General features: G+C 35.8%; 1 protein-coding gene across 6 annotated transcripts in view; it reads right to left on the bottom strand.

Annotated features, from left to right (window-relative positions):
- VPS13B (vacuolar protein sorting 13 homolog B) overlaps positions 1 to 14,684 on the bottom strand; it is a 479,916-nt gene that overhangs the window by 369,830 nt on the left and 95,402 nt on the right. For all 6 annotated transcript variants that reach the window (XM_074577514.1, XM_074577516.1, XM_074577511.1 and 3 more), the window contains one exon: positions 2,104 to 2,288. In XM_074577514.1, the coding sequence (XP_074433615.1) occupies positions 2,104 to 2,288 (185 nt within the window). The remainder of the gene's footprint in view (positions 1 to 2,103; positions 2,289 to 14,684) is intronic.

Genomic DNA, 14,684 nt, shown 5'->3' with positions numbered 1-14,684 from the left:
ATTCTTGTAACAGCAGAATGAAAGCAATGAATTTCAAGAAAGAGATCTGCTGGAAAATAGGATAAAGTGAAGGTAAGGAGACCTTTAATCATATTGTTAATTTTTCCTGCAAGAACACTACAATTTCATAGAAACAAAATCAGAAAAAGACAAGGAATAATGGGAAAGAGCTATGAAAGAAAATAAAGCAAGTGTGTTTATACTTGCATTATTCACACAAAATTGATCAAAGAAACATTTATCCACAACACCAGAAGGATGGAAATCTATTTTCTTCAAGTACTTGTGTAGCACTCCTATGCATAGCTAAAAATGAGCTGTGACCAGATGTAAAACACAATACCATTGACAAAAAGGCTGATATTTCTGTGGTATGTTAGGTTATACCATAAAAGCTCACCTGTACACCCACAAAGATGCTCAGAGATACAATGGCAGTACGCGGAGCCCAAATAATACCCTGCCAGGCTACCCCCAGGCCCACCACAGGAGGCATCAGCCCATAAATGCCAATCTGCACAAGCCCAGAGCAGCATGGGGACATGCAAAGCAGGTGGGAACCCAAATCAAGGACTCCCAAGGAACATTCATCAGCTGTTGTTTTATGTTGGAAAAACTAAGCTGAATCTTAGTAAAAAAAAAAATACCAGCAATTAAGGCAAAAGAGTAGACAGCAATCATTTCATAGCCTTGAACTCAAAGCTGCCTTCATCTAGTTAACGCGAAGTACAACTACAGAAGTATAAAACTTACCAGGTCAAGCGATAAGCCATGAACAAGAGAAGATCAAAACAAGTGTACTATACTGTTCATTTACTTTATTGTAAGTACTTAAAATGTGTGCCCCAAATTTGTATTCTGCATTGTTAGCACGGTTGTATCATAGTTCATTGAACTGAAGGACTGAAACATGTTAAATGATGCATCAGGTTAGTTTGCAACTGTGCAAACCCTAAGGCCAACTAAAATCATCAAATGACTGTATTTTCACATTTTTGAGGTGTGGACTGTAAACGTGCTGCCTTCAGAAGTACCAGTAGGCGAAAATAAAACCTCAGAACCTCATCCTTAGGTGACCCACACAGAATCAAGGAATCAGTGAATTTTGGGAAAGATGGAAAAACTAAGCCCTTAAAACAGTTATTCCAAGGGTTACACACCTGAAAATACAACAGTCCTTTTGCACCTGATCAACACAGATTTAGCTTTAAAAAACAACAGGACTGAAAAAGGAAAATAGGAGTAAGAAAAATAGCACTGATAAAGGCTTCCATTCTAGTCTAATTTACCCTTCTGCTTCCAGTCATGACTTACTACATCTGAATCATTCCTAACACATTCTCCAAGACTGATAATGATGGAAATTCCAAAATATCTCAATTATTCTTATGTGTTTATTTGCAACAGATGAACAATATTGGGTCTAAATGATTCTAGCCTGCACAGAAATATAAAGGAGAAAAAAAATATATATTCTCTTCTTCTGAATGACCTTTATGCACTTGAAGACTGTGGTCTCCTCTGTAAGCTAGTCAAAATTCTTAATTTACTCCCAAAATCCATGGGTGTTTTGCAAAAGGATGACAGGTCATCAACTGCATTGTTTATATCATCACCACTGAGACTTGCATATCTGCAGCAGTTTCACAACAGTTAAGTAACATTTATTTATGAAACTGGATGAGAAACACCTGCTGCCCTTTAAAAATATTCAATGTATGCCATTGATGAATAAAGCCCTTAATAATCCAGTATTTTTTATTTCCTCCAACAGCTTCACCTCTGAATGATCTTAAGTTACAACACTGCACCATGTAAGGTAAGCAAGGGTGGATGTTTCAGATGAGGGAAGCATGGAAAAATTATCCTGTACAGGAAAATTAAATGCATCCAGAAATTGGTGCCAAGGAGTGAAGCTTGGTGGCTTAGCTTACATCCTGGATTTTAAGCATAACCTATAAATACCCATATACACACAAATAACATTCTGTCTGTTAACTACTATAAGTAAAAACCTGGATTTAAAGGATATCGTTGTAGGCACATTCACTAGCTGTGCTCTGTACCATAATAAATACTTAACCAAAAGCACCACATATTTACCTGAAGTTTGGAAAACCTCATTCAGTAAAGCTTCATTTACCACCACCGAACTGACATTTCCAGCAGGATGACACCAGCTCTGATAAATAGTTTGAAGAAGAAGGGTTTGAGCTCTAGTTGCTTGAACTGTCAAATTAGGAAGCTCAAATATGCATTCTGTTAGCGGGACATGAGCTCGCTTGGTCCTGTTTAAAATAGATGGGAAAAGAAAAAAAAAAAGGGAAATCATTACTTTGGTGCATAAAAATAACAATTTAAAATCTTAGTCACAGAATACTAGACTATAAGCTGTTAGTTTGTAAGGCTGGAGCTGTGTGCCTGTTAAATTTCTTCTTGTAAGAGCTGATTCTACTTATACTGAACTTTACCCTAACTAGGACTTGCGTTACATGATTTAGCTACATTTCCCTCCAAAACATCGGAGAAAAAAAATCATATTTTTATCTAATTATCTCTTGGTTTAAATATTTAATAAAAGCCATTCCAAGTGTTCCCTCCAAAATAGGAGCTACTCATAAAATTGTGCAGCTATTAAAAACACTGAAGAAATCTGTTCAAAAATTGAATTTTCTGAAAATTTTTTATTTAAAAGTTTACAGTGTATCACCAAATGAGATATGTCCAGTGATCCAAAAAAACCCACACAGACAATATACATACAAGAAAATACAAAGAGCCCCACATTCCATATTTCTCCTCACATTCGGCTGACATAGAGCTCATTAAGTGATTCTAGTATTTTTTCAATGCCTTTTATCTTATAATTGGTGAAGAGGAACAGACAGGGAAAAGCATTAGGAGGGCAGTGCAAGGTAAAGGACTTTTTGTTTGGAAATAACTTCTTCTGTGTCAATACAATCCACTATCAACAAGAAGGCTCTACCACCACTACAGCAAAGTCAGTAAGTAATTTTTTCTTCCTAATATATACACTATTACCCGAAATTAAGCAACAGATTGATTTGCTACATTCAACAAAAACTGCAAAGGTTCTTTAATATTCTCATTTTGGAGCCTTTTCCTGCAGCATAATTACCACATTATTATTCTTGCCACATGACTGAAATGTACTTTTTGCACTATTTAGCATTATTTTCTCTCATGTCCCCAAAATATAACCACTGATGCACAGATTAGCTCATTCTGGAGAATCTCCTCCATTAGAAGATTTTAGGGACAAGCCTAAAACCACACTAAACGCGGGGTAATTCCCACAGTAATGTGGGAATTAGAACCTCAACTGAGGGAAAGCTGCTGAAGCTGCTCACACAATCCCTTAGCCCAGAAAAAAAGCATCCATTACCAAAACGTTCAAGGGACTGAAAATGTAAAGACATTCTCTCACGGACACTGAATGGCTCTTCAGATTAGCTAAATCAAAACCTTCCAAGGAACTGTCACAAGCAGTCACAATACACTGCATCTCCACAAGAAAATGCTTGCAGCCGTATGACCTAACATACATGAGATCACACTAGCAGTAGAGACTCTGCAGAAGACTTCCATGAATGCAGGAACAGGCCATTCCTGATGCTCAGACTCTAAAATCTGTAACAGCATGAAGTGACACAGAATTCCGGCAATAAGAAGTAGACTTAGGCACATTCTGCACACGATTTGGAAAGTGGCCCTTTACCAAGAAAACTGAAGAAAAAAGCAGCACATCATCACTTCTCAGACCCCTGATCATTATCATCTAGATGAGGAAGCAGAATAGCAAAACATTTGCTAACACTTTTGGCCCATAAGCTGCAGATAAGGCCTGGGTGACATATGAAACATGGTTTGGAAACACGCGTTCTGAACACAAGACCTGTGCAGCACAGGAGGTCACCAAAGGGGTAAGAAATAGCTGTACGAAACTCCTGAAGCTCTTCCTGTCTCTCAGTTTGAAGTTCAAACACACCGCACACCTTTCCTGAAAATGTTCTTCTCCCAAAAAGTACAAACACCCCATGTGGCCATCTGAGAAAAGAATGCATCCAAATACATCTGAAATCTGTTGGTGCAACAAACCTGTTAAAAGAAACCGTTTTTGTCTAAACTTCAAAAAATAAGCTAGTTAACAAATGAGAACTACTTTAAGGAAAGACAAAACAAAAGCTGAAAATACTATTAGTATTAAGTCAGGCAAATCAAGAAAGATGCTGCCTGGTTTAAAAAAAAAAGCAAAAACCAAAACACACAACAGTGACTCAGACTGAGCACCAAAAGGAACTAACAGCCTGGAACATACTCTTGACAATTTCTACCACACAACACACATGAAAATCACTCTTGTGTGGACACTATTAGATAAAAAAAAATATCTCCTATTTCAGCTCCTCAAGTAGATATACATTCCACTGTGTAAATGTACATATAGCCATACAGTCACTAGAAGAAAAGCTCCAGATTCCATGAAAAGCGCAGGTGGAGACTGCAACACTGCAGCCTTTTCTAATGCTGTTCCCAAGTTAGAATTTGAACTTGCTTTCCTAGAGCGTAAGTCTAAGTTCTGTAATTTATCAATTTGAGCAGAAAAGGTGTACATAAGTAAAAGACTATATAAGATCATTCTGTACTTCATAAAATCCATCCCTGTAAAACAAAATGCTATATATATGCAATAAATAAAAAATTTATTTTAAAACTCAAGATTAAACAGACAGCGCAAACCATTTACTTTTATGTAGAAACAAAGTTGGAAAACTAGATATGGACATGACCAAAACTTTTGCGGGTATTACATGGAAAGAAGCGTAATGCATGGTGATATCAATCAGAATGTTTCCTAGTATTCCTTTTTTTTTTTTTCAAGCCATGTATTGTGATCTTTTATTATTTACCTCGTTGCAGAAGTGCACTGCAACATTTTTCCTTTCTGTCCTCTTCATTTCTATTCTTTTTCCTTTTGTTATCCTTTCAGATAACTCATATTTTCGACTTTTCCGTCTTATATCTGAATATTATTTTGCAGGATCAAAACCAGATATTTCAGAAAGAAGTACCTGAATATTTCAAAAGATGGGTTCCCTAATGTAAAATTGGGAAGGAAGGACGAAAGAAGGTAGCAAACCTTTTTCAGAAAAATTCAGGGCAAACATGACTCCGCAATAATTTCATCTAAAAGAACACATTTGTATTAAATTCACGTATTTTAGAGGGAGGTCTGTGAAGAGCTGTGACAATCACAGCATACATTATGACAGTGGAAAAGATTTTGCTTTAAAAAGTTTGCCTATTCATTTAATACACATTACAGCTACTGTACTGAACTGTTCTAAATACAAAACTTAATTTTCACATAAAGTAGTCCCTTATGGGTAATAGCAGTATATGAAATTTTTTTAACAATATGCAAATTCTACACTTATTGTACTTTAGCAATCCCATAGGAATAAAGTCTACTGGTCCTTTTCAGATAACTTTGGAGGAATGGGAAGTTGAGGAAAATAAATCCTTTTTTTATAGAAAAAAAAATCAAGGCGGGTGGGGAAAGCATTGTACCATGTGTGCAGCAAGTGTTGCTTAAAGGAAATTTTAACTAGACCTGGCTAGTGATGAAAGTATATTTATAATTCAGGATTTATTATAATAGTTTTGAAACACAAATAATGCATTTAAAAGAACTTAAAATACAAGTTTGCTACCAAAATGCACCTGTTAATACAGAAAATCCATCATTAATAAGGTACCAAGTTTTATGACCCAAGAGATATATTCAAGCAATAAGTGAAAATACAAGTACAAATACGTTTTTCAGTAAACCAAGTCAGACCTGTGTTTCTATATTGTACCATTAAATTTGTATTAAGCAACTGAACGTGACTTCATATCAAAACTCATCACCGTATTAAAATGGTTATGGCACATAGTTGGAGTCTAAAACCATTATTTAAGCTGTACTTTAAAACTGTAACAACAATAGAAATAATTATTTCTCAAATCTTTACACTCAAGAGTTAAGATGCAGTTCTGAACATGTGTTCATTTAACTGAACAGGTTAAAAACCTACCAATTCAAACACTCTACTCTAGGGGAAAATAAATCCTAATGTAACTAGCAGGATAGGCTACTCATTAAAGCTGAACTTGGACAAGTTCCAGAATAAATTTAAGGAAATATGAACAAGCAAGTCTTGCTGTGTAGTGGCATGGAGTGAAAATGAATCTGTCCTAATTAAACGATTTTTAAATACACTTTGGTTGTACCCAGTTTGCTGACAAACTGTAATACAGACTTGCTGAAATATTTGGATAGATCTGGCATACCATTAAAGAAAATAGTTTTCTTCGCTGTTTTTGAATGAAAACATGAATTGGTCCTTATTATACACCATGCATCGGCACCGATATAACCAATCCATGTAAGTTCACAGGCCTGCTATGAAATATTTTCAGTCTGTAGACTTCAGGAACAGCAGCTCATTCTTTTAAAATCAACACCTCAGAGTGATTGAAAGAATATAGTGGTGAACAGCTGGCTCCAGAGGTTTATATAGAGTCCCCAACTGCAAACCTGGAACCCGCAAAATGTTTCCAAAAATTTAATTTTTGTTATTACTCATATCCTGTACAGTAAAATACGGTTAGTTCATTTTTTCCAAAATAACAAAACCAGTAACCTGCTACTAGAACCCAGCAACTGTGCCTTAGAATAACCTGAATGTAATTTAAATGCCTAAATAATTTCAGTCAGCATTTGCACACCCTTCCTCTTAGGCAAACAGAAAATGTATGCTGGTTTTGTATTTGACATGAACAAAGGCTTCATCTACATACCTACTTAATCCGATCTTTCATATCAACTTTAAGAAAATGACAATTTTGATCCTTTCTCAACATTTAAGCTACTATCATTGGGTAAGAGAAACAATGTCTAGCTAATTAATGACAAATATCAAAACTCCGAAGGGAGCATGCAGGGAGAAGAAAAAAGCGAAAGGAAGTTAAACACTACAGTCTTGGAATTATAATTTTTTTAAATGCAAGGCTGAAGTCACTACTACTCACTATAAAAAAAACCAGTCATATCACACGTCTGCATACAGTAGCACAGTTTTTCAGACAGCAACATACAGTTATTTGTGCTAGAGGACCAAGTTAATTATCAAAAAAAAAAATTAAGCCTACTTTGGAACACTTCATTCCATAAATGAATGCTCTTCTGTAGGCTTCACTAACGGCTACCTGACATCTTATATCATCTCTTACACAGGTGAATTTTCAGCAGCTGCAGCTGCTTTTGCCTGTTATTTGCAGGAAACATGGCTAATCATTCAATTTATTACAAGGGAGAAAGCAGTGAACTTCACGATTCACCAATTTTTTTTTTTCTTTTTCAGAATTTATAAATTAACTTTCTCTTACTGAAAATTTTAGATATGGAATTAGGAGGGAACAACACAATTATTTCAAAACTGACTTCTGTGTAGTAGTTTTTTTAACATCAGTTACGGAACTAAAATTGTTAGTGATGAAAAATGTTTGTGAAGTGTTAATTCATATGCAAACTTCAGAAAAAAATTGACATATTTCCTTTAAACTATTGTGAAACCAAAACAATGAAGGCTAAGTACAAGCTCATTACATCTTAGAAAATGAACAGAAAATATCCATTCTTAGTACAGTGTCTGTTTTAATGGAACAATAAAATTTAGCTTTATACAGCAAAGAAAAAATAAATGCATTATTACAAGAATAAAAATAATTACTGAAGTCAAACAAATGTCTAAAAGGAAGAAACTTTACCAAAAAAAAAAACCCTTTGAAGCAAAGAAAGCAAGACTCTGGACACACATGTTAGAAGCTCTAGATTTGTATTGTTTTTAAAGTAGTTTAGTTTCTTTTGTTACATCTGGACATTAAAAATCGTAATTATTAAAAGTGATGATCATTACATGCAAACAACAGTACTGTTTTTTGAAGCAACAAGGAAGGGAGAAGCAGTGACCTCAGTAGGATGGATTTCATAACTTTATCTGATGTGAGACACCAAGAGAAAATGTCAAAGGCTGCAAAAAAAAATCAAAGACCTAGAATGTGAGGGTAGAAAAGTCTTAATTTCCCTCACCTTGAATCCAGCCACACTAAGCATCAGATGAGTCTTTCCACTCACTGGATTAAAAGTTTAAGAAAGCAAGGAAGAAAGCAATCTATCTCCACTTCCAGTTAAGTTATTACCTACGTGCCTCAAAATGCAACAGATTTGAACTAAAAATTTGCTGATATCAATAAGAGATAACCCAACAAGTGGTTGGGTTTTCAGTCTTATTTTGGACACATGATAAACTAAGGAGGCTGCTGAAACTAATGCAGGAACACATTAAACCCACAGCTGCATTACAGAAATGTATTTAGGAAGTTTAGATCAAATTCATCTTACTGGCTTTGGGAAAACCCATCAACAGGACAGATGCTAGGGATTTGAACTCTCACCAAAATGCAAGTGGAGGTCAGTCACTAATTGCTATTTCTTCCTTTGGAAAAAAAACAACCCACCTCCTTTTCTAATCACTAGCTAATACTTGTCTCCAGAAAGAATCATTAAAGTGACATGAGCAATCTAGAAAAGAAGAAGTTCTCTGCTCTGTGATTACAGTATGAGCCTACTGTCTTCTTCATGTCCTTTATATGGTTAGCTTTACACACATCAGCCAACTGAATTTTGTGCATAAAGTTGTATCTTAGAAAAACTGCACCTTCAGAACTCCACAAGGTGTGTATGGGAAATCAGAAAAGGGATAAGAAACTCTCCTCATGGAATGCAATTAATGCCAATTTAGGACATTTTTTCTTACTAACACTTTAAACATCTATTCTTTCTTTACTTCTGTGAGAAGGTCTGTAACTTTTTTACGTGAATTTAGGAATGTTATTGTCATTGATTGTGGCTATTGTTTGGGACAAGGGAAGGGATATGACATTTAGCTGCATTATATCCACCAAGATTCAAATATAAGGACCATGAGGGGGGGGGGGGGGGGGGGGGGGGGGGAAATCAGTACTCATTACAGTGACCAAAGCTCGAAACATATTTTTAAAAAAAAGAAACAAAGAAAGAAGTCCAGAAAGAAGCAAGGACTTTCTATAGGGAACCACTGGCTCGATGAGGGTAGTACAGAGGGAATCAGACCAGAAGCAAAGCACTTTTACATCTGCTATTTGATTTGTGCCTCATATCTTTTCAGGAGAACTAGTTCCTACTCAGAAAAGCAGCAATGCTAAAATAAATGCAGTAATTGTCATTTACCTACTGGTAAATGACAGTTTCCCTGACAGGGGTGGAAATCAGCTGGAACTTGCAGTCATTGTAATAAACAACTGCAGATAACCAAGACCACCTAAACCACCAGAGGTAAGGTAACCAGGTAAGAGTTGCTAGTGTCCTTAAGCCTCCAGACAGTTTATTAAAACAAATCATGCGCTACATTTTTTGGTAGCTTTTGTAAATCCAATCTCAGTAGCAACAGGGGTGGAACAGGGCTTGGGGAACTGCCTTTCCACGGAGGAGCCTGCTTTACTGTCCAGAGAAGCAACCGCTCCCCCTCCCTCTCCTTTTTCCTCTCCTCCTTCCCCCCTCACACACTCCCAGAAGCAGCAGCAACAGCCAGTAAATCAGTCCTCTAAATCTGCCACACAGAGCCATTTGGTTGCCATTAGCAGGTAAAACAGGGAGCCAGGAGGGCTCAGGAACATGCTGGTGCTCAGTGAAGAAAACTGCACAGACAAACAGTCATCTGCTGAACACGATGCCACAAAACAGGAGCAGGACACAAAGGCTGCTGCCATTTGGCAAGGAGATCTGTGCTTAACCTGGTGTTATCAGGGGAGCAAGAGTCACACCTGAGAACAGCAACTACTTCCATCACCCTTTCATGCTGTCAGAAGTAAGAGCAGCAGCTCCCAGAAACCATCCCTTCAATCCGAGGGAAATTCACACAGTCAATTCAGCAGCTAGTAATACAGTCATTTACAAGTATTTTTGTAGGATAGGAGATACGATTTTGTAGGATAGAATTTTTTTTTAATTACTAGAAGCACAAATAAGGATTTTTTTTCATGTAGATATCTATCAAATGTGATCTTTTTCAATTGCACTCACTATTTTGTTTTTAATTCACTTTCAGATTACCTTTTTTATTCCCAGCAGAGCAGCAAAATTTGGCATCTTAAATACAAATTAGTTATCTCCTAATAAAATTATTTAAAAACATGCAGACATTTCAGTTCTTAGTCTGTTCCATTCTATTAATGATTTCAAATTTCAAACTCTTTTCCTACACCAAATTTGCACTGTGACTTTCCTCTTTGCTATTTCTTACACCATTTCGGAAGTTATCAAACATACTCAAAAATTACATATACATTATTTACAAGAAAACAGCCCAGCTCACGGGCCCCATCTATGGTGACGACCTTTGCACTTGCCAGATCTAGCACAGCTGACCAGACATGACCTTATGACTCTCAAAAACTTGAGAGTAAAGCTGTATTTTATGCAGAGAAAAAGTTGCTATCCCAGAAGTATGACCCTTCTCCAAACAACACAGATGAGAAGAACTCTCAAGAATGCAGATATGGTGAACAGAGGTTTTGTTTTCTTCTCATCTGAAGACATCTCCTGAAGTAAGGATATTAGCAAGTTTTGCAAGCTAGAAACAGCGGCTTGTGAGAGTTTGAGACAGAAGATGGTTCCTCTGGTCTGGGGAGCAAGGAAGAGGAACTGCTTCAAGCAGGAACAGGCACAAAGACAGATCCATAAACTTTGTTGTCTCACAAAAAGCTATGGAACTTGTAGAGCATTCTCCCAACCTTTAAAGAAACTGCAAGACAGAAAGTGAGAGAAGACGACAGTGACATTTAAGAAGGAAAGAGGCACAAAAAGGCCCACAGAATTATCTTCCTCTCACAGATTTTAGATGGTAAGAGGACAAAGAAAGAAAGAAAAAAACCAATATGGTGGGATTAAGGCACAAGGATGGAGAACATAGACCAAGAAAAAAAAAAGAAACAAATAAGAGAATGCAAAGGAGAAGAAGCATCTTTAGAGTATTTTCAGTAGAATGTTTGGAAGAACATGAGAATAAAAGAAACTCAAAGCACATGTATAGAAAACAAGCAGTATGACTGAATCTTCTTTGAAAGTGCTTCGAAACCGGAAGTAGGGATTGGGAAAAATAAAGTTATATTTAGAGCATTAAGAGAAAGATAGTTGTGGAATAAAATGCTGACAATGGGAACAGAAAGAAAATACATCTAACCCATACACACTAATATACACACACCCTTTCCTGCCTTCCCTTGCAAATTTCTCCTGTACATAATTTTTAAATACATAGTCTTAACTCACCCTTAAGTACTCCCATGAAAATTGTGTAAAACAAAAGAGTGACAAAATGTAGATAAATTTGCCGAAGTATTCTTTTTCTTGAAGATTAACAGCTGCAAAGTTGTTAGAAGATGGACCAAAACTCCCATTCTGTTTCGTCTCTGAAGAGTTCAAAGACCTTCTTGCGAACTAAAGCAGTTTCAAATTCCCTGCTAAAATTCAAGAGCTGAACACAACCCCAGCTTAAAGTAAACACTAACAACCGATCTAAATAAAAAACTTTGTCCAAGAAGATAAGTTGCTTAGGAATTGGAGTTTTCTGTGAATTTCTCTACTAAATACTTTTGCATACTGCTTATTTTCTTTCACAAATGGATAATATCTTTTGGTACAAAAAGACACATTCACAGTGAGAGAAAAAAGGTTGTTTGAAATTCTGGCAATTTTTTTATAGCCAGACCATAAAGGTCACAGGGGTAAGGTACATGTCTGCATTAGCTAAAACAAAATAAATATTTGATCTAAAATATTGGACTGAATGGAAATGACACAAAGAGAAAGTACACAAGACTAAAAGATACAAAGCCATATTTCTGTATTCATAGGCAACTACTGCATACCATTAAATCCAGAAAGCTAAATAAAAGCACCAAATTCCACTCTTCCTTCCCTGAAAGTACCCTAAAAGCCAATTCTAGGGTCTTTTAAGATAGAAGTTACAGCATCAAAAGGAAGTTGTTGGAAGGGGGTTGAGGGGTGTGTTTTGGTTTTGCCATTACCAGAAAAACCTTTAAGATAGCAAAGGATGGATCAAGGCCATCATCAACAGTAAGGACGTGAATAAAGTGTGCTAATGATTCAAATCCATACACTGCATAACAGCAGAAAGAGTATAAAGGCTGTTAAAATGATTCTGTTGTAGCCTCATTAATTAAGTAACCTCAAAGGATTTTAAGAGATATCAGAAGCTATTTACAGCAAACCATTAAATCTCAGTCAATGCATAATACCTTTTACTTCAAAGACTGCAATTGTTTTTAAATCCAAATGTACCATCTGAAACACCGACTCCAGCATTGACTTTACACCATTCTTTCCTCAAAAATAATACAAACTTTGAAGCAGATTCGATGGATATAGTTTTTTGTATTCAGTTTTGGTCTATTCACTGTGAGTCATCTATTTCATTACCTAAAAACTCCACAAGCCCTAGTGAGTTTTCAAGACCATCAAAATTATCACATCAAACACTGAAGAAAAGATACTGTCCGTAAAACACAAAGTTGGAAAACCATTTCCTTGCTATAATATGTGTAAACTGCCAAATCCAAGACGTATGCAAAATAAAAGCTAGAGTACAACAAATTGTCTCTTGCTCTGAAAGTATGTGTAAATCAGTGGCAGCATTATTACGATTTCATTTCCATTTTCCCTTCTTTTAAAAATACAAAAATCAGACTTAAATTCTGTCATTCTGCATGTATATACGCACATTTCTTGACTATCAAAGGAATATTTTAATCACGCTTACCAAATATACTTCCTTCTATTCCATTGTTCATTTTGGAATCATTTATTAAACTCAAAGGATATGTTAGTTAAACAGTTAAAAAGAAAACTCGTTAAAATTTATTTTAAAATCTTTTAGCTTTTGGTTAAAAAACATTACATGTTATAACAGATAAAAATTCTGATTAACTGAAAAATTAATCCACAATTCTTGTACTAGTGTCTTCACCAACGTAATTCTTTCCATTTCTTGCATCAATTTCAGAAGCACCTGCAACAGGTATAACCAATTTCCAAATCTGTTCCAACAAACAGATTTTATTCGCACAGCTTCTTTTTAAGGGCAATCAGGCTCATCCCACATGAGCCTGACTACATTTGTTCTCTTATTTTTCCTTTTTTGTTCAAATTGCCCTCTAACGTTCTCATCCATAACATGTCATACTAAAAAATCTAGTTCAGAAACCAGTAGCTAATGTCCTTTAGAGAACTAAAACCCAATGAAAATCCGACAATGCCTAGAGAACATACAGGCCCAATGGAGGTCCAAACATTAGCATGTGTTCAATGCAGTACCTGTTCCCTCAGTATGTACAGCTGACAGGTTACTTTTTAACTTATTTTAAAATGCTTTGCTAAAGAAATAATAACAAAAAATAATACAAAGCTATAAACAACTAGGATAAAAAAGCTTGAGGAAAAATGGTGATGATGTTTCCTTGTACGCAAACAATACACAAACAGCCTAGAACCAAAGACAGATCCTGAGCAATGAGGACTATTTTCACAGAAAAGAAAAAGCAAATCTAGGTCCCAGAGGGAAGAAGCATGAGGAGAATACATCAAACAAATGATACTGGACACAGGACAGTATGCTTCTCCTACCTAGAGATGAACACAGAGAAAGTAAAGCTGCTAAGGTATTATGGACAGGTGAACTTGCACATAAGCCTTTATATTTAGTTTACTTGTTGCTCCAAGTGAACATAAATGCAGCTTTTTTTTTAATAAAACATTTTTAGTCACCATTTATCATGGTTATAAAATTCAACTGAGTGTCACAACAGGCAAAATTCTGGAGAAATAGAGGACAAACACTAGGTGTAAAGAATTGCCACCAGTGGATCTTTCTGGCTAGAATTTACATGGGTAAAGCCTCATAAACTGAGAAAATCCTAACCAGAGCATCTCTCACTCATTTAGTGTCCAACACAACCTAAACCACAACACCAGGTATTTTCTACAAATAGTGGTAGCACTAAGAGAAACAGAATTTCTAAATATATCCAACACAAAAGGTATATATGTTAGGGATTTAAATTTTCTTTAGTATTTATGCTGCGTAACAGCACTTCAGCTTTAAGACAGTAAACTTTTCATACCTTTCACCGGTCTCAAGTAAAGAAAATGTGGCTTTAACCCTGAAAATCCTACACATTTTGAAATAAATACCATTTTCTTGTTTCTAGTATAACTGCTAGCAAATACTGATGGCAACAGTTACAACAGCCATGATAAAGTATTCGCCATATGCAATCACTTTCCCTGGATAGATATTAGTTTCAAGGCCTAATTTACTTTCATTGAAGAGCCTTGACAATTAATTAGTCTAAATAACTACACTGGAAATACTACAGATGACCACCCTTTACTGTCAACTCTGCTGAATTTCCTTCTCATGCACAATAATAAAAAAATGCAACTGCTTCCAATTTACATTGATTAAAAGTGCACTTTTAACACATTTGCTGAATGCTGT

Source organism: Larus michahellis, chromosome 2 (genome assembly GCF_964199755.1).
Source record: "Larus michahellis chromosome 2, bLarMic1.1, whole genome shotgun sequence".
Classification (NCBI taxonomy): Eukaryota; Metazoa; Chordata; class Aves; order Charadriiformes; family Laridae; genus Larus; species Larus michahellis.
This window is presented reverse-complemented; position numbering and strand designations above follow the sequence as displayed.